Raw genomic sequence first — 20,759 nt, 5'->3', positions numbered from 1 at the left:
GACTTAGGGGGCTGAGTTGTAACTCAGTGTCTTCTTTCTCATTTTTTTTTCCCCTCTTTTTTTTTTTTTTTTTTCCTACCAAATACAGAATCAGAGGGTTTCCCCTCAGTATTTCTCATTTATTCCTTGAACATTACAGGCATTAGTCAGCAAACTCCTGCTATTTCTTCAGCGAGCCCCTGACACTTGCAGGCTGACTAATCCCTCTCTCTGCACATTTTGGCTCCAGTTACATCTGCTTTTTCTCCCACGAAGAATGGAACTCCACATTACAGGTATGGTAGTCACTCCAAGGCACACTCCTACTGCCCCACGGCCCAACATCTTTTGATGCACACAACTGAAGAGCCAGGCAGGAGGTCACAGCAGAGCCTGTGTTCAGGCTTAGAGTCTTAGCTTAGAGTAGTAGCATCCATTATCAGGGAGCAGTTGTTGCCTAAAGCACAGGAATGTGGAGGATATCATGAATGAAGATCCAAGTGTCCTGGGATATCTGCTGGCATCCCAGCATGAGTCACTTTGCCTCCAGGTGCCTTTCCTTCCCATGATGGAGATCCTCTGTCCTTGCTGAGGTATATGATGCCTCAGCACATGCACAGTCTCGGTTTGGCTGCTGAGGCACGAAGACATGGTGAGTAAAAATACAGCTTCTTGTGACTCAAGGCCATCTCATTAGAGCATGACAGAAGGCTCCTGGTGTCCAGGAAGGCTTGCACAAGATGCCCACATACAGACACCCTCACAGGGGACCTCATATCTAACTAAGGCTTGTGTAAGCACATTCACATACCTGCATGCACTGTGGGTTTGTTACATCCACCTCTCCAGGTGATGCTGACAGCACACAGACCACTCTCCCCCATCTAGGTCCAACACCCATAGAGTGCCCTCAGGGCTAGATCATGCCCTTGGGCTACAGCAGGCATTAAGTCCCACCTCAGCAAGAAGGACACACATCCAAAGCACAGAACATCAGTAAGAACTGGTCAGAAGGCTTGCCAACTTGACAGCATACAAGTTCGTTCTCTACCTGACCCCCACCACCCACCCCATTCCCCCTGGTACCTTGGTGCCCATTCTGGGAGGGTCTTCTGCATCGCCATGTAAGGAGGTAACAAAACAAATCGCTGGCTCCAATGCCACACTCCCTCCTGGCAGATCTGTTTCTCTCTTCTTAACTGTTTCCAAGTGCCTGACTGTTTTATAATCCCCACTGAGCAGTCCTTTAACTCCTTCCTCACTGAGCCCTTCTACCCTTCCTGGTCTGCACCCTCCTAGAAGGCAGAAAAAGTCCTTTAGGAGAGCTAGGGAGCACAGAAAGCAAAGGAAGAGGCCTGAATCAAAGAAGGAACAACAGAATCACATTGGACATACAAAAGAACCAGCACATTACTCATATCCCCAGCCTTCGCTTACGCAGACAACTGAGTCTTCTATTAAGATTTCTTTTTTCTTTTTCCTATGGACATTTATGTACAGCAGAGGCTTACTTATTGCTAATCTCCTCTTGCTTATTCATACCATGAGGTCATACGTTTCTGCTGGTAACACAATTTCAAATGACACAGCAGCTCGTTCTTTGAGGTCTGAACTGAAAGCACTTTCTTAGATCATAAGCAAATATGAGTAGATGGCTTCACACCCAGTGCCACCACCACCCTGATTCAGGCATATTGCAAAATTCTAGCAGAACTGAGTGCGGGTAGCGCTTTGCCGTTGAAAGGATCTTGGACATCTCAGCAGGGGCTGCACGGAGGAGCTCAGGCAGAGGGACACAGGACTTCGAAACAGCCCTGAGGTGAACCAGCGAGAGCCACATGTGCTGTCAGTGTGTTTAAGGCTGTGCATTCTACAGCTCTGTTGTGTATGTGCACAGCACTAAGTGCAGATTACGAGGAGAGGGGGATACTTGGCCTGAGAAACAAGCAGGCCCACGGGACATCGCTGCCCACAATAACCACAACATCCTGCAGGTCGCTCTGCACCCAGTTATGCTGGGAACACATGAGTGAATGAGTGAAGTGATTCCACAGCTTTGGATTTCACAACCCTGATGACGTGCAAAGTGATGTCACAGAGAACTCCGGTGCACGCTGTGCGCTCCTGAGAAAATGAATGAAGAAAATGGGGAGAAAAAAAAAAAAAGACAAGGTTTTCGTACATCCCCTTCCAGGTGGGAACACGACACCTGCAGCTGGCTTCTGCTCTTCTCTCAAAGCCCATGGCTGCTTTTTGCCGAGTCTTGAGGTTACCCCTGACGGCTAATGCTCAAAAGTTTGCCAAGGTATCTTTTTCCCTGACAAAATGAGCTATTCTGTCACACAAGGCTGGGCTGCAGGGCTTTTAAAAACGGTTCTGCTGATGTTCAAAGGGAGCAGCTTGCTGTGCAGAGGAGTGGTAGAGTTAATAGCAGTAGGATCAGCACAGGCTCCTACCCTGCCATCTGCCTTCAGCTCAGCCAGGCCTTCTGCTGAACAGCCAACACGGGCTGGGGCCACGGGAGTGAGAAGCAACTCAGTGACATGAAAGACTGCCTGGGTTAGCTGATTAAGAATAAGATTCAGAGCGCAGGAATCCTGTACAGTGCTGATACTGACTCAGCCTAGGGATTTCATGGGGATACTTAAGCCCGTTTTTTCCAAAGAAGTCTTTTATTTGGAGCAGGTGGGCGTTTGCATGCCTGCCTAAACCAGCCCCAGGAACCAATGATCCTAGGAACAGGGGTCATTTCTGAAATTGCTACACTTTCTTCTTTGGTCACCCCCTGGTAGCAAGTAGTGATAAATAATATTTAACTGCCTCATTCTCCTGACACGTTCAACTTCCTCCCATTTATAAAAGTACATGGAAAATGCAGGAAAGCCCACTGGAATGCAGAGGCATCCTCTCACAACTGTGGGTCACTGATCCCCCTCTGCCCATTTTGTGTATTTCTCCTTTTAAGCACTGACCATGGCAAGCTACAGGCTGCTCCTGCACCTCCGGACTGACAGCTGCCTCAAGAGCTTTCCCACTTATTTCTTTCTTCTCTTAAATAATAGAAAAGGGATTTAAAGCTTGCAGATTGCCTCAAAGTAGCAGATTGCTGACCCGTCTCCAAAGTCTTGCTTGCCAGTGCAACCATGAAAAGGGAAGACTCAATGCCCTTGGGGGACAGTTGGGGCAAAACGGCTTTGTAGACCCATAACAAAATGCTGAGATCCTCACTGATATCGTACCACTCTGTGGTGATTTGCTACAGCAGTCTAATGAACTGCTCTGGTTAACCTCCAAATCTAGACCCAGCCATCCACCTTATTCCTGAAGACAGGCAGGAGAAGAAGTGGGAGAGTACAGGTGTGGCTGAGACAAGGAAACAAAAGGAACGGAGAACTCCCTCTCCCACAAACAGAAGATGGGAAAAAAAGACAGGAGCAAAAAGCCTGGACCTAATAATGAAAAACAATAGCTCGTCATTTATTTTCATATCCCCTCGCTAATGCTGGAATAATGCTTACAGTGGAATTTTTATGGCATGCATGTCATGCCTGCAAATACCAAGTGAGTAACTTCTCATCAAGGCTATGGGCTATGGCACTGAGCAGCACATTTGTTACAACTGATTGGATGATGAACAACAGTTCCCAAATTCCTCCTTCACAATGCTACTTGCATTAGTTGTAATTTAATGAGAGAGAAAGAGAGAAAGTTTTGGCTCAAACCACTGAAATAATACTGCCTGCTGCTGCTTCCCACTGGGTCTTGTATTAACTCACACCACTGCCACTGTCTCCACCTCCTCCTCCTCCACTTCCTTCAGCTCCTCCCTTTTCACACCCATCCTCAGGTGCTAAGAGCGGTGTCATGAAACCCATCAGCGTGGCAAGAGAGGGTGACAGGAAGCCCCAGTCGAGGTGATCACTAGCAGAGTGCATTCCTGCTGGCTGAAAGGCAGAAGAGGACACAAAACTGTCCCTCACCTCCACAGACGGTAATGGGCTAAGGGTGGATGTCCTTTAACGGGGGCAGTCCTCCTTTTTCAGGTGGATTTGCACCCCCTCCCATATTCAGGGCAAACATCTACTCCCACTTCTTTGCCCCAGGGGCCCTGGAGCACAAAGAGAGGCAGGAGCACCCTGCATTTTTCTGTGCTGGAAAGAGCCCAACTAGCCAGCATCTCCTCCCTCTCCCGCAGCAACCTCGCCACATAGCCCAACCCTATCACTTGACAGGACATTTATCCACCAGATGACCCTACACTTAGGTTCACCCCTGAAACATAACCCAGCATGTGGGGTCTCAATGGCTGGGCCAGCAGAAAGTTGAGAGGTCTGATCTGAGCAGCAAACCTACTATTAAGAGACTGCAAATACCATCACTGCTCTCCCACTGTAGACAGTCTCTTCAGTGCTCCCCCGTGACAGCACGTAAGTGACAAGCTTCCCCTAGTTGCTACCTCATGGAGACTCCAGATCCCCTTTATTCCCTCTGTGTCAAATACAATTTAAAAGCCACCCAGCCCTGGCCACATTTGGTGGTGTTTTCGAGAAACAAATCCAAATTAAACTTACATGTTTCTAAAACTAAGGTACAGGCAGGGGAAAGCAAAATGCCCTTAGGATTGGAACCACATGTATTTGTGCAAATGAGAGCTAGGATTTACAGTTACCCAGGCTCCGATATGGTCTACACTCCTAGCTGTGGTTTAGAAATAATCTGTTTTCTTGTAAAGGCTGACTAACACCAACAATCCAGCACGCCAGCCAACGTCCTATGCCCTATGGACCTGAACATGGTAGGAAGGTGGGCTGGATGGGGCTACCCCAGCCACTGCCCACCCCAATGGCTAACTGGCCTTCAGGAGATGAGCCTTCTGTCCTGGGGTGAAGCAGCAGGGGTGATCTGCCCACCACAAGCCAAGTGCACTTGCTCAGGGACTGAACTATAGGGTGAACGTATGTAACGGGATGGATGATGGCCAGCTGGCTTGCAGGCAGAATTAACCTGTTTTTTTCCAATTTTGGGCATCCAGGGGAAAACCACAGAGGTCAGAACTGCTAGCCACAATTAGTCACACCTAGATTTCTTTAAAAGTTTAAAAGCTGACCAAGTCCAATGCTTGTGCTGGGACCAGAAGCTCTGCTGGGGTTTCCTGTGTGGCCACCTGGGCCTGCCCTCCTTGTCGGCTGACATGGCTCACACAGGGTGAAACTCAGCCCCACAGCCTGCCAGCATCCCCGTGTGACACTGAAGGTCCACATAAGCCTCCAAATCGGAGCTTACACAGGGCTTAAGCATAGCTCAGCCAACAACACAGGGCTGGGTTTCCTCCGCTGCTAGCTTGCCACCAATGACCCCAAAATGGGAAAACCTGACACCATAGATCAGCCCCAAGCAGGGCAAGGGTACCTACTCTCCCCTGCATCCCCAAAGAGCACAACGGGCACCATCAGGAGATCCTGCTGCTCCCTGTGCCTGGTTTAATGGAATCTCTCCCAATATCTGCCTTTTTAGCAAACATTTCACGGTAACCATGGAGTGTTTTCGCCACATGAGCACGCCTGCACTCCCACTCCTCCACACACCCACTGCCCTGCAGGGCGAGAGGCCGGCAGCAGAGGATTCCACCCCTAAGGAAAGCCAGCATGCTCTCAACACGTGGCTCAGCATGTCCTCGGCCATGAAGGCCTCCAGTGGGCTGGTAACCTTCAGCCAAGCGTGACTAAACGTGACAGGGCTGTGGTAGAGGGGGGGAGGCAAAGGGGCAGAAGCTGGTAAGGACAGAAGGGAGAAGACAACAAAACGGGGGTGGAAAGCCCAAGCCCTCTTGCCAGTCCTGCAGCGACACAGAGCGAGATAGGAGAACCAAGCACAGCTGCAAGGCATTTGGGAAAACTTCTCATTTGTTGATGGCTGCTGCAGAAAAATAATGAAACCCAAATGAAAATCTACGACCTGCAACTTGTTCCAGTGATGCCAAATGACATAAACATGTTCCTAACTTACCCCCAGCGTAGCCACAAACCTCTGCTTTATTGCACCCGCTATCAAAAGCACGAGGCATGCCCACCTGAAGCCCTGCCCTGCCTTGTCGCTCAGCCCCATCCCACCTTCCTCCTCCCCACCTTATTCCCTACAGGCAGGGGCTTTTGGCAGGAGACACGGTGTCTGTTTGCGACAGAGCTCCGCAAGGGAAAGAATAGGTCTCCTTTCAGGAAGGCTTCCTCTTCCTAAAAGCCCTTCAGTTCCCCCTGGCTTAGAGGAAGTGCAGGGACTGTTAATGACTCAAGTACTCCCCTGAGAAAAAGAGATGATTCTGGAGGAGCACCGAAGAACTCTGAAGCCAAGCCCAGTCCTAAAGGCAGGAACTCCGCAGTGGCAGGGGTTCACTTTAAGCAAAATGAGGGCTCAGACACCTACCTATAGCGATACTGAAACAGATACAGCTACTTCACTGAGGTGGTCCCACCCACATCAGATACTTTATGAGTGGTACGCTCAACACATCTAAATGGGTACAGAATCCCTAGCAGATACTGTGTTGCATATAAATGCCAGCTACATTGTAGGAGCACATCAAGACTGAAATAACTGAGGATGCAGCAGGACCGAACAGAGAAGCACAAGCAGAGCTGGAGGGAGACCCAGGAAGCAGTTCAGCAGGGCCGCCAAAAGCTGATGCTGGGAGAGGTGTGCATAAGATGCCAGGCATGCAGCTGTTCTGCGTCAGGATGGAGACGAGCTGGTGGATGTGGATTACAGATCCTTTCCAGCCAAAATAGCTTGGTTATACTTTATTTCTTTTCTTCCCCCAGCTTGGATTTCTAGCAACTCTTTTCTTCAGCCTGAAAGAGTCACGTTGCTTCAAAATCCTTCCCTGCCTTTTACAGGCAGAGTGGCAGTGTCCCCTCCTGAACACTCTGTGATTTACAGCCTTCCACGCTCGCAAAGGCTACACAGCCCCTTATGCACAGACTGCAGACAGCACTCCTGCCAACGCATACGCTGCCACGGCATCGCTCTACAGAAACACCCTGCATTCACCTTGTGTATATTTCCTCCTGTACAGGCTGAGACGGCTCACAAGCAGATAGAAGGGCCTTATTTATATATTTATAAATCTCCCTTCTTCATTCCTTGCAGAAGGAAGACTTCAGTAGACAAAGGAGGGGCAGCCACACCAAACACGCGTCTGCAGTCCTACATGTGCCTGCAAACAAGGGAAGCATCCCACATGTGCATACATACATACATACATGCATATTCTTCCCTTGCATCCTCTCACAAATGGTATCTACAGTCCCTTCCAACTCGTGTGTGCTTTCAGACAGTGTAGGCATTGGGAAGCTGCACTTTCATTATCCAGGTGCTCACAGCCTCAGATAAGGAATGACAAAATGACACTGCAAGAAAAGTATTGTCACCACCAATGGGGTACGCCTGCGTCTGGGTCTCACATGTCCTTCTCAGGCAGTGCAGCTATTTTAAATGGGGTTTGCAACATGTTTCTTTTCCCCGCCTGCTAAATACATCCACGCTCCGATGTTGAGAGCACACAGAGGGGGAGTTTGATGAGAAGGCAGGTTTCTGGTGGAGCCAGTGGTAGCGCCAGAAGAGATGAAGGAATTCTACTCACGACTAAACGTGATCCCCACTTGCTTTGCAGGCACATGCCCTGGGGGAACTATTATGTCTTGGGTTTCTCCACAGAGCCCTGAAGCTAGCTGCAGCCAGGAATTATCCCCCTTTAAATCCAGGTTCAGAGAAAAGGCTGCAATCTCCCTTCTCTCTGCAGAGGACGTCGGTGCAGCCCCCACTGCCCCATTCCTATGAGTTCTGCCTGCAGCAGCCAGCTCCCTGCAGGACAGTGCTATCAGCCTGCTCAGAAACAGGGCTAGCACACAGCACTGGAGCCTGTCATTATGCGAGCTGTGCACGGGAAGCACACCAAACCAGTCCTCTGTGGTCTGTGCTGGCTTCCAGTATGCTTCCATGAAGGTGACCTAACTATTAACTCCTGTTGAGCTGTTCTGTGCTCGTGCATTTTATAACTTTAACCCCTGACGGAGTTACAGTGCCCGAGCGCCTCACTCAATTCCTCCCACTTGCCAACATCTTCTGAGCCTGGCTGCACTGAGCTGGACCAAAAACTCTTCACTCACCGTGGCCACAAAGCCCATCAGTAGCCTGCCACAAGCCAGGGAGCTTCTGTGTGCTCCTCTTCTGCTGACCCAGGGCACATCTTGCCGCAAGGCACCAAATCACCCTCGCGGAAACAACCTCATTACGTACTCACCTACCCCACTGCATGGCTGAAGCCAGCCAATATGTTACATATTACTTGTTTTTTTCCACTGACAGCTAACACTCAGTGACCTTCCGCCAGGCTGGTGGGATAGCTGAAGGAGAACAGTAGCACCATGCTGTTTATCTGGGAGTTAGCAGCACTGATGGCTGCAGGTTGAGGCAGTCATACTTTATCCTGCCCTGCTGAGGTCCCTAGTCTACAGTTCTCCCTGCAGCAGCAGAGAGCTTTAGGATCAGAACTTTGTGCCATTGTTCATATGCTCAATAGCACCACAACAGATTTGCCATGTTAGAGCAGACCCTACAATGGGTATTTTCAAGGCTAGCAATAGCTACTTTACTCCCCAGAAATGTTGTCTTGAGAGGTAGATTAAAGATTGTGTGCACACAGAGCTATGAGCGTATCTACAAGGGTTTTCTCAGCAATTTTAGCTCCAGCCTCTAAAAGTCAATCATCTAAATAGGAAAGCAAGAAGAGTGGCTAGAAATTACCTCTATTTAGAAGCAAAACAGAGACCTCCTGAAAATTCATGCCAAACTCTCTGGAATTTGTCAACAGTAAATGCTGCCTAGGAGAATAAAATAAAACCCCATGCATTCAGCTAGAAGTCCTTCACCTCCAGCCTCATGCTTTACGCAGACAGCCATTCCACCAGCGTAAGCATGGAGCAACACAGATGTGTCCCACTGCAGTCCTGCTGCTGTCAGCTCCACTTGGAGAAAGCACCCAGATGGTCACAAAGCAGAGCCCCCAGGCCTTCCAAAGCAGCTCTTACAGAAACTCCACTGTAAAATCCTGACGCTGGGTCAATCATTTGTCCTGATTTTTGGGTGGAGTTGTGTGGAGCGAGGAGTTGGACTCGATGATCCTTATGGCTCCCTGTCAACTTGGGATATTTCTATGATTGTAAAGGTGAGGCTCAGCCTCTGCCACCGCCATGCTCAGGGCAGGTTGGAGCTTCTTCCAGTGGCCACACTTCTGCTGACATTCTTCTTCTGTGTACCTCTCCCTGTTCTCCCCACGGCAGACACGGAAGATTTGAGCACCTGTTGCACCCTTTCGTTAATACAGGTTGTGAGCTCTCTGAGGGCAACGTTCCACTCATCCATCATCTGGAAAACGCACAGCACAAAGATCCCTGCTTTGGGACCCCGACTGCCAGTGGATATCAATAACTGGAAATTAAAATAAAGGTGAAGTCGCACCGGAGAACTGTTGCGCTTCCAAGTTTTTTTGCAGCCTAGTTGACTCTCAGGGGACATGGGAGAGCTACCGCTGAGATAAACAAAATAAATCTCAGCCTACCAGGTTTACATGGAAACGATCAAAAAATACGTGTCCGTATTGTTCTGACCTCTACGTCTTCTTTATTTTTTTTAGCTTTCCTCTAACCTTTAAAAGGCATGTAAGATAAACAGAGAAGAAACTGGGCAGACAACATCCTCGGATGAGATGTAGGAATATAATCAAGCCTTCAGACACATGCACACAAACACCATAATTTATCTCTTCCTCCTCCTGTTTGATATTATCCTCTGTTCTAGTATCATAATCTGTTGCTATGGAAACAGCTATGATGTCACCATGAGAGGTTTATGGATGCCTCGAACAGGAAGGAAAGGTACATGGCGATGGGAGAGGAAAAAAACCACCTACAAACAGCTGCCGAGCAGGAGATGTTCCAGGAATGGCAAGCATTAAAAGGTGAAAGACAAATACATCGATGGCAGTGACGCTACCGCAGACAAGAGCAGAATATAAACCGTTGTTTTAAAAATAAAGAATGCTTACCAATTTTGCCCACGAGTAAAAATATTCTGGGGAAGCTACAGGAGGTTCCCAAAAAGCTAAACTTTCTCTGAAATGTTCTGCAGGTTTGCTGGGACTGGCTGTTTTCTGAGCCTTGCTGCTACAGTCTGGGCCTCCACCATCCCACTCCATCGCCTGCTCTAAAGTTCCCCCCAGAAGCATGAGCCTAACACCCCACCACCGCAGCTCGTAGCCAGAGAGCCGCTGGCCTCCTGCCACTCCGTGTGCCTTTATGATCTTCGACTGGGAGAAAAACCGTGTCTTCGAGCAAAAATAAACAGCGAGGTGCTGAATCCACTGGATCGCATCCAGTAGCAAATAAACGCCCTAACTCAAAACTATAAGCAAGAGAGCTTTTTTTGTTCTCTTCACCCAAGAGAAAAAAAAAAACCATAATCTTCCAGACTCGCTGCTGAACACCCTGATATACCTGGGCTGCTAGTGGAGAAAACAGCACAGGGAGCCTTGTAGGCTCACAGCACACCCTGCCTTAGAGCCACATGCATTGTGCAGGGCACGATACCGGTGCAACTGTCACACACAGGTGGCTCTGCTTCCGTGTTTGTAGCCATTTCACTCACCTGGACCGACGGTTAGAGGGCAGGCATGGGGACAAGAGTGTGCGCCAGCCACGTTTGCCCTTAAAGCCATCGTGTGCTGGTGCCTGCCTGCAGGAGGATGCAGCATGCAGGGTCTGCCAGGGAGGAGGAGTGAGGATGGCAGATCACATTCTTCCTGCATAGCTGCCGTCATCAGGGAATGGGCAGTGGCAGTGAAGGAGGAAACCACAAGAATCTCAGATCAATGGAAAGTATGGATATTTCAGCTCATCTCTTCCAGATCGGAATTTCCCCAGCATGGAGAGCAGCATCAGAGATCTTCTGGGAATGCTACAGCATCATTTTTTGCCTCTGGCCTCAACTCTAGCAGGGGAATCCCTAGTCTCTCCTTCCTGCCTATGAGCATTAGGGTATTGGTGGTACCTCCCGTCCTTGCCTGCCTTCCCTCCAAAGGATGCTAGAGACAACCGTAGGGAAAAAACCTGGAAGGGACCAAAGTCACTAAGAGCAGCTGCAAAAAAAGCCCAAGCGGGAGAACCTTTGGTGATTCACAGAACTTTCTGTTCCTGACAGCCTTGGCTGTGACAGTCTCAAACCCAGCACTTTGCAGGGATCATCTCTCCTGTTAGTCACTTGCCATCACCTTTCTCCCCCACCTGTCTCTCTCATCCTCCTTTGTCTTGTCCCTTGACCTACTTCTCCTTCTTCCCTCCCTTCAGCCCATCCTCCTCTTCCACAAATGAAACCCGGTAAAAAACGTTTAGGAAATTCCATACATTGTGTTTTCCTATCTCCACAGAATCCATGCTGCCTGCATTATCCACTCTCCTGTACCTGTATCTACATTAAAATGTAAATTCTGAAGGGTGGGAACTATCTATCACATGACGTCAACATCATGCCGGGCACAGTAAGGTCCTGCTTTTCTCTGGCACTGGTGCTACAACAGCAGAACTAATTGTTAATACTTTAAAAGCACCACAGAATGGTAAGATAGGAGTGAAAGAAATGCCAAGGGTTTTGTGGGTTTTTGGTTTTTTTTAATTGCTTCTATATTTGGAGAGCGGTACTTTATTATTATTATTATTATTTTTTAATGAAACAATGTCTTTCCTTCTCAGCCTTCTATTTGGGACTGCAAAGTGGAAAACAAAGCTGATCTTGGTGAAGAAACAGACCGTGCTTTTTTTAAATTGGCAGGTGACACCAAGCAGGAAGGGACTGCAAAGTCAGTGCGATCAGATTAGAACTCAAAACAGTCCTGACAGATGAGGAAGGACAGGATGGAATTCAAACAGGACAGTTAGCCCCACACACGCAGCATAGAAAAAAGCTCACCAGGCATCAGATGTTTAGACAGGAGCCGAAGCCATGGCACATCTCAAGCTAAACACAGATGAACGACGCTGTGGCGCAGAAGGCAAAGCAAACAGGAGCACTGTCTGTAATGCACAAGAGGGAATACTGCTCCAGGTAGGCAGTGAGCCCTGGGGAAAGCACCAGAATCCAGCAGTGCTGTTCAGAAGAGGTGTGGGCCTACTGGAAGGAACGCAGGGAGCCAGAATGGCCAGGGCTCCACCAAAGAAGGCACAGAAGAGATAGCTGAAGGACAGGTCTGAAAAAGGATTAGCCTAAGGAACACAAAACCGAGGAGAGACACGACAAAGAAAAAGCAATAGTTTTTTCCACAGCCATTGCTGATAGAGCAAGGAATCGTAGCAAGGAAAGCACAGCTGAGTTACAGAGGAGAGCAAAACTTTACGCTGACAAATACAGCAAGGGGCAGTGATTGCCCAGGTAGGCTGCAGACCCTCCGTACATGGGGATGAGCATGTTAGGGAACATGCTGGCACAGCAGTACATCCTGCTTTGAAGGAGAGGGAACAACTTATTTTAAGTCTTTGCTGCATCCGCTTACTACGATTTTGGTGAGAGCTATGTTTCTCAGGCACTTCAGCATAGCTCACAGAGTAAGATAAACCTGACAGCCTTCAGAACTGAAGGAGACATCAGTCTGCAGGGTACCTCGGTGTAACACTCTTGTTCCAGGTCTTGCCAGTGCCTTCAAGGTTTAAAGGTTATAATGGGTAGGGAACACAGCCGCCCTTCCGAGTTCCCCAAATTTCTCTGGCAAATCTCATTGCCTCGTGGGGTGACCTTTCCCTCCTGCCATTGTAGGAACTGCAAGTGATTGTCCTCATTTCATCCTACCAGAGACAGATGTCAGTGCAGGCACTGGAAAGCAAATACAATCAGGAACAAGGCATGAATAACAAGTGAGCTCCTGCAAGTCCAACCAAACATCCCACCAGGAGAAAAATAAGGGAGCAACCTATACTTCCCTCACCCAGCATAACCCCCAGCTTGCTGCAGAACACAACTTAGACAGGGTAAAACGCACAAAGCTCCACTGGCCGCACTGCCTATCAGATGAGCCCAGGCTGAGCCCAGGGCAACCAGGGGCTGGCATCTGAAGGCACCTGTCTCCTGCTGGCCATTTTGTATCCCTACTATGAATAAGGGAAAGATGCCATTCTTCAGCATGCTGTCAGTGGTTTGATCAGAAAGCCACTCTTTATATAGTATTTTGAACATACATTGCACTGCATATACACACAGTATTACAGATTATTACTACTTCCATTAAATAAATGCATTCTAGTGGCATGGCTTTTTAATTCTTTTAGCCCTGACCCTGGATTCTTGTAAGTACTCTGATGTGGCAATTCCCTCACCAGCCTGGGAAGACCGGGCCTGCTCCTCCACTCGCTTACAAGATGGCAAGTCTTACAAGAGCAATTTCTGCTGCAGAAGTGACCCTACTCAAATAGCTATCCAAACGCAACAGTATCCCAAAATACTCGTCCTCATGCTTTCCAGAGGAAGGACATCAGCTCCTGATGTGGCCAGATGAAGGACACAGGTGCACACCGTGCCGCTGCACCGTAAGCAGGTGGAAGCGGTAGCATGCCTCGACTCTCCCTGCACCGTAAACTGTGAAATATCCTCTCCAAAATGAAATTATCCCCCGAGCTTGTTTTCAAAACAAAAGCTGAACTCTGTACTGCTAGGACCGTAAGTTTCAAAGGAGAAGGCCTCATGTTAGACACCCAAGTCCACATTAGGGCACGTAAGCAGGTGAAGAGAAAACTTTTTCTCCAAATAGTGTTTAATTCTTACTTGTTTTCCACTAGTTAACCTCCCAAAAGTCAGAAGAAAAACAACATATAAACAATATTTCACATTCAGAGGGCAGAGATTTCCTAGTAAGGGTGAGGAAACAGCCTCATTTTTATAAATGGACTGATTAAGCTATAGAGGCCATGAGTCAGAAAAGTACTTAAGCATGTGGTCGGCTTTAAAGACAAACAATTCTAATGAAGTCAGCAGCACCACCTGTGAGCTTAAGTTTAGGCACAGACCTTAAAATATCTCCTTAAATTGGGAACAGAGAGGAAAAGGGTGGAACTTGCAAAAATACCCAGCCTCACCTCCCATCCGTCTTGTCCTCTTTGGACACAGTAATGGGGACACCGCAATAGCTGTCAGCCCACCACCATCTTTGAAAAGTCCCTTTCTCAGCTGTCTCACCCAGAGGTTTGCACTACACCAATGGCACAACCCCGTGCCGGTGTCCCAGCCCAGCTCCAGCAGGATGTGCTGTTGACTTCACTGTCTGGCATGACCACACTTAATACCATCACCAAGACCCTTCGCATGGTGACCACCGCTGGGACAGAGACTGACCTCTGCTCCCAGGTCGCTGACTCCTCTACCATTTGGCTTCCCAGTATTTTCCTCCTGAAGGAGCACCCACCTACTTTTACAAGCCATTGCAGGGATGTTACCAAAACTTGAGTTGATTCCATCAGTCTCCTAAATACTCTGCGTGCCTCTGAGCAAATGGCCTAACTTCCTGCAGGTGACGGGATCTCAAACCTGGGGCAGGCACCAAGGAGGGCTCCGGAGTCCACGCACTCAGGGTGCATGGCCAGCTCCTATCCTGTCTGCTCATCACCTGCCAGCAGGAGCCTGTGCTGCTCTGGGTCTGAGGGCCGTGGCCGGTCACTGCCATCAGTTCCCTCCACCCCAGAGCCTTGCTCATTGGCGTGCTCCTGGTCACAGCCATTTCCGCTTCTGAAAATAAAACAGCATTTTTCACTGTTATATCTAAAAAACATTTAATCACTCGACTCCGCAGCATGATAAGATTAATTATAACTGGAGGGGGCTTCCTGTTATCCTGAGCTAATAAAAACTTACGCTTTTGGTCCCAGCGCTGATTTAGCCCAAGTTATGGTTATTGCTCCATAAACAGGAAGCGCCTCCAAGTTATCATGCCGGCACACAACCTCTGGGGTAAGGACCTCTCCTTGGTGTCACTGGTGCCGCCCAGCTGACGAGGAAGCTCTGTGCATTTTCACGAGACGTGATGACCCACGAGTGGGGTTTGACTGTTCTGGAGCCTTGGTGCGAGGCAGGATCCGAGCCCCGACACGCTGAGGTCAGGGCTCCAGGCCTCCAAAACCCAGCAAGGAGCCGTGCACAGGCAGCTTCCTTCTGCACGCAGCTCCCGCGGTGGCACCAATGGCGAGGTGCAATTTACAAATATTACAGATATTAATTCCATAAGCCGCCCACATATAAAACTACCGACGCTGCTGCTAAAAATACACTGCAAGTTGCAACGAAGTTGTCAGGAATGAGAAGCAAAGCAAAAAGGAACTAAACCCAAACAGAGGTAGTCACTGTTTTGCAAATAAAGGTTAAGGCACACAAACACCACTCAAAGACCTGGTTCTGAAGGGTGTCAGAAGATCAGGGCAACGTGGCTGCTAGGGTAGCTCGAGGCTCACCTGTCTGGGCCAGCCGCTTCCCCTCGAAGCCACACTCCCAGCACCCAGCCCCAGTGTGCTGACCCGGCCCCTGAGCAGGGGTTGTGCGGCATCGCACCCGCCAAGGCCTGCGCTCCAGCCCTGTGCATGTCCCCGTACGGCTCACAACCCAAATCCAGGTCACACACTGCGCAGCGGTGCTCCTTCTGTTGTATTTTACTGGGGAGGTTTTTATGTCTTTCATTTTACCACTCAGCTCTGCAATGCTTGGAAAAGATGGAATGAGAAAAGCAGGCAGGAGAGAACATGAAAACCTCTCAATTCCCGGAGAAGAATGGTTAAAGCACGGTGAGGGAGGAGGATTTCAGACCAGATATTTATTTATTCATCACGCCTCGCCTGTTAATATCAGGTGGGGCTCCGTTCTCCTTCCCAAGCTGGCATTTAAGGCGGCAGCTCGGTGCACACACACCGTGCTCATCCAAACACCGTGAGCTGCCGGAGATCTGCGTGTGCTCTGTTACACTCACCCAAAGTTCCAATGAAACCGTTTCACAAGGCCTCCCAGGTGTCACCTTTCCTCCCGGGGCACGTTCTCCCTAGGAGAGCCCACGCTTTGCAGCCTGCGAGCCACAGACCTGCGTACCCCTGCCCTCCTGGCACCCCGGGAGCTCCCCGCAGCCCCGGCACGATGGCAGCACAGCCATCCGCCGCAGCGCTGACCCTCACGCTCAGCTCGGCAGCAGAAGGGTGGCCAATGCTCCAGCGCGGGGATGCAGGCAGATGGCAGGAGGATGGCGGCCCTCGTCTCCTTCCAAGGAGGAAATTACATCCCCTGCGATAAGTAAGTTTTTATCTATGCGCTGTGATATTTCAGGGAATTGTAAGGACCTCTCACGGCAAGCAGGAGAGGAGTCACAGCCATTAACCCCTCCTCCGCCTCCCTCTCAGCTATCCAGAAACAATTTAACCCACGAGCACACCGCAACACGAAGCACATAAAGCAATCCCCACCAGCCCCCACGCTATTTTCCGGCTCTCGTGGCTGGGGATATCCACCTACTTCAGGCCTCCAGACGTGCCGCGGACCCTCTAGGATTTTCTGCAGCAGTTCCAAGGGATTCGTTTTCACGGGTTGCCGTTCGGGGCATTATTCCTTTTCCCCATCCGTTTTCCTTTTCCAGCCAGGCCACAGCCGAAGTTGGGATGCGCGGAGGCACCGCTAAACTTCCCGCACACGCCGCGGTGCGGCACGGCCAACCGCTCCCGGGAGCCGCGGGGGGACGCGGCCTCTGCTCCCCTCTCGTCCCCTGCCCGGGGGCCGGGAGGCCGCGGGAGCGGGCAGGGCGCCGTGAGGCCGCAGCCCCGGCCGCAGGCTCCGCTCATGCCCCTGCCCCGGGAGAGCGGAGCCGCCGCCCCCCGGCTGGACGCAGCCCGGCGCGGAGCGAAGTTCACGCAAATCGCCGCATAATCCCACCGGAGCGGGGGGGGGGGGCGGGAGGAGAGAGGGGGGCTGGGGACAGGAATAGCAGCGCGCAGGGCGATGCAGGACGGCTGCCCGGGGGGCCGCGCCGGGGGCACGGGCCCGGCCCAGCAGGTACGCGCCGGGGCGGGGACGGGCGGCGGAGGGGCGGCCGCGTCGTCCCCTGCCCGCCGCGGGTCCCCTGGGCCGCCCGCCGCTGCTGGAGGCGGCCCGGGCGCAGGAGGGCTGACGGGGCCCGAGGCCGTCGGGCGGCGCGGCCGGCAGAGGGCGCCGCCGGCGGGCGGGCCCCGACCGGCACCCCGGGACGCCACCAGCACCGGCCCCGGCCGCGGCCCGCCGCCGCCGCCGCGCAGGGCCCCGCCGCGCCCCCCGGCGGCGCCGGGCTCCGGCAGCCGGGTCGCCGGCAGCGGGGAGGGCGGGCGGCGGAGAGGGAGGGGAGGGCCGGCGCTCTCGCCGCGCTGCCTAAATCGCTCCCCTTTGTCTCCCGCGGGGTCCCGGCCCCGTGCGGGGCTGCCCGGCGGTACGGCGGCGGGCCGGTAACTTTACGCAGCCCGCCGGGCGCCGCAGCCCCGACTCGATTTTCTCCTCAGATAAGTTTGCCCGACCCCGGCGCGCAGACGAAGTGCTGCCCCCGCGTCCCCAGCCCGGCACCGACCGGCCTCGAGGACCCCCTCGGCACGGTGCCCTCCGCTTTATGTAACGCTGCCCGGCGCCGGGCAGGGAAAACGTACGGCGAGGGGATTTAAATCAGCCCTACGCGCGCACACACACACACACGCACACACATATATGTACGTTTCGAACAGCAGCCCCACAATAGGCACCACCGCACCCGCAGGAACTAAGTTGGGGCACTCGGGTCCCCCCGCTGACAGCGGCCGCCCGCAGCCCCGCGCCCTGCCCGGGGCACCCCGCGCCCAGCGGAGGGGGCAACTCTCGGAGGGAGGGAACGGAGCGGAGCGGCCGGTGCCGGGAGCCGGAGCCGGAGCCGGGAGCCGGAGCCGCGGCGAAGCGCGGCACACGGCAGGCGCAGGGCGAGCTCCGGCCGCCTCATTGTTCTGCGCGGCACCGGCACCGACTTCACCCACCGCCCCCCACCGGGGGCCGGGCGCCCGGGACCGCCGGGCTCGGGGGGGTGGGGGGGGGCCGCGCCTCGCCCCGCTCCCCGCCGGGTGCAGCCTGCCCGCAGCCTGCCGGGCGCCGCGGGGACCCCGAGCCCGAGGAGCGAGGAGGGCTTACCTTCGTACATGGGGGCCATCGGTGCAAGGACGCCTGTTATTCATGGCAACGCCGCCACGAACGACGCGAGATCGCAGCCCCCCAAACTCAACACACATCTGCCATCTTGAGCGGGTGTCTCTCGGCGGAGGCGAAGCTGCCGCCTGCCTTCTGCATCGCTGCCCGCCTCAGCGCGGGGGGAGCCGGGCACATCCAGCCCCGCTCGCTGCCGGCCCTCCGACGCGGCCGGGGCGGGCGGGCGGGCGAGCGGGCGGGGGGCGGCGGCGCCGGGCCGGGCCGGGCCAGGCCGGGGCGAGGCGCGGGGCCGGGCAGGGGCGGCGGGCGGCGGGGCCCCCCCGGCTCGGGACGGCGGCGCTGGGGAGGGAGGGAAGGAGGGAAGGAGAGAGGGAGGGAGGGAAGCAGGAGGGAGGGAGGGAGAGAGGGAGGGAGGGAAGGAGGGGGGCTGGCGCCGTGCCCCCGCTCTCAGCGCGGCATGGCTGCGTCTGCCGGGGCGCCTGCAAAAGTTGCACTGGGGGCGAGAGGAAGGGAGAGAGAGACGGAGGGAGAGAGAGGGAAAGGGAGACGGAGAGGAGGGAAGAAAAAAAAAAGGGGAAAAAAAAAAAAAAAAAGCAAGGGAAGGGAGTTTGCAAATAATCAAGCGCCGATGGCACTGATCGCGGCTTCCCAGAAGGAGAGGCAGCGAGCGAGAGAAACCCTCTGCTGAGATTATGTGGGATCTTGTTTAACAACACATTTCAATCAGGAGAAAAAAGGAACAGTCAACAGAAGTTGGTGAAACACTTCTGTCTTCCCCCCTCCTCTTTATAGAAAAGAGAGGAGGGAAGAAAAAAAAATGAGAAAGGCGGCTGATTGAAGCCGTGCAATTCACTGGCTGTGGGGATCATATAATTTGAGCTCATGTTTTACAATAGCGCGGAAAATTCCTACCTCTCCCCCTCTCCCCAAATAAATCTTCTATTCCCTCAAGGCATTTCACAATCTGCTTCACCGAGAAAAGTTCCAATTTTTTCCCTTTTTTTTTTTTATATTTTTTTATTTAGTTTGCTTGCAGTGTAAATATTTAGCGGATGCATTTAAAATAAACATACGTTGTTGCTTCTAGGATTTGGGTTATGATTTTGTGATGGGTTTTGTTTTTTGTTTTTTTTTAAGAAAACCAACACGACAGAACCACATCAAAGAAGTGTTTACTTACTGAGATTGACAGCCGCTGCCGCCCCTCCGCCCCCCATTTTCCTCCCTCTTTCAGCTCTTGCTATGGGAGCACCAACCCAACCCGACGAGCATCTTTTTTGCCAGTTCGTGTGGGAAAGCCGTAGGTAAAGCCACGCTATCCAGAACCCTTCTTCCTGAAGGTGGCTTTGCAGAGGAACGTGAGCCGCCAGGTAATGTGACACACGGCAGCAGAGCCTCTGACCAAGGGGGGGACAAAACGTGGGGCTGTGATCCCGCACCGAGTCCCACGTGGAGCTCCTCGCAGAGAGCAGCCTGGGACCAAAGCGGGGGGGACGGCCTGGCTGCGTGCCCGCTGTCACGGCTGCTCCTCAACACGCTGCCACTCGCTGCTGCTGGGGCCAGCCCAGACCTCTCCTACTGCAGGATAAGCAGTGCTGGATGTGCCGCTTCCTTGCTTGTCTCAAGGAGGAGGAGCGCAGTAACTTTTATTGAGGGATTTAATGAGATTCGAGGGGTGCTCGGAGCAACAGATTGAAGCGAGCCAAACAGAAAGCTGCGCCAATTGGCCCATAGAGCTGGATGGCTGGATGACATGACCCCTGGACTCTCGTGGGCCCTGTTGTGTGCAAGGTATCATCTGCTTTCTGCATGGTTTTTCCTCTTCCTGGAATAACACCGGGGCTGCCTCACTGCCCTCAAGTGCTGCGTTTGTGACGGGAAGGTGAGGACGTGCCAGAAGCGCCGGGGTGCAGTAGGAGGGCAGGTGGAGGTGCCGGGCCGGCACTGGAGGGCTGCGTACAGCAGAGGGAGCAAAGCCTGCTGTGGGCCCAGCCTGCTTCATTTGGAGGGTTATCTCCAGACCCAACACCTCCAAATCTAGGAAAGAAATAGAGCTGTCTGCACTTGGACCACTGAGAAGTCCGGAGCTGGAGGGTAAGCAGCGGGTGCAGTATCGAAATTGCTTCTTGCTTCTCTTTTCCTGTGCCATGCAGACCCTCAGACTTCAGCTCTAGGCACTAGGTCAATAACTTCCCATTTCCCTGAACCACATTTCTGGTCATTGTAATTCTGCACTTCTCTCATCTCCTGTGATTGAGGATATTTTCTGCTTTTCAAGGCCGCTGATGCTTACAGTCCCAGCCTGCCTCCTTGCCCTTGATCAGAGCAGCAACCGTGGAGGCCTATTTCAGAGCCATAGAGAAGATGTGGAAAAGTATCAGAAAACAGCAGGGGACAAAAACACAGTGGAGGAGCAGGAGATTGAAGGAACCGCCCTCCTTCCTCATCACGGTGTTTTGCTGTGGCACGGCTTCAGGCCACACATCAGCCTCGTTTTCCTCACCTGCAAAACAGAAGCAGTAGTCCCGGCC

The 20,759-nt window shown here is 52.4% G+C and overlaps 1 protein-coding gene across 7 annotated transcripts in view; it reads right to left on the bottom strand.

Moving 5' to 3' along the window:
• HIPK2 (homeodomain interacting protein kinase 2) overlaps positions 1-18,449 on the bottom strand; it is a 132,876-nt gene extending 114,427 nt beyond the window's left edge. For 5 of the 7 annotated variants that reach the window (XM_015287609.4, XM_025155910.3, XM_040658695.2 and 2 more), the window contains exon 1: positions 18,214-18,449. In XM_015287609.4, the coding sequence (XP_015143095.1) occupies positions 18,214-18,232 (19 nt within the window). In that variant the 5' untranslated portion in view covers positions 18,233-18,449. Of the gene's footprint in view, positions 1-1,065; positions 11,394-16,550; positions 16,889-18,213 lie in introns of those variants that run through there. The other 2 variants (XM_046910106.1, XM_046910110.1) reach the window with 2 other exon arrangements.
• Between the last annotated feature and the right edge of the window lie 2,310 nt (positions 18,450-20,759).

Source organism: Gallus gallus, chromosome 1 (assembly GCF_016699485.2).
Source record: "Gallus gallus isolate bGalGal1 chromosome 1, bGalGal1.mat.broiler.GRCg7b, whole genome shotgun sequence".
In the NCBI taxonomy this organism is placed as follows: Eukaryota; Metazoa; Chordata; class Aves; order Galliformes; family Phasianidae; genus Gallus; species Gallus gallus.
Note: the sequence above shows the minus strand (reverse complement) of the source record. Positions and strands in the feature narration are given on the sequence as shown.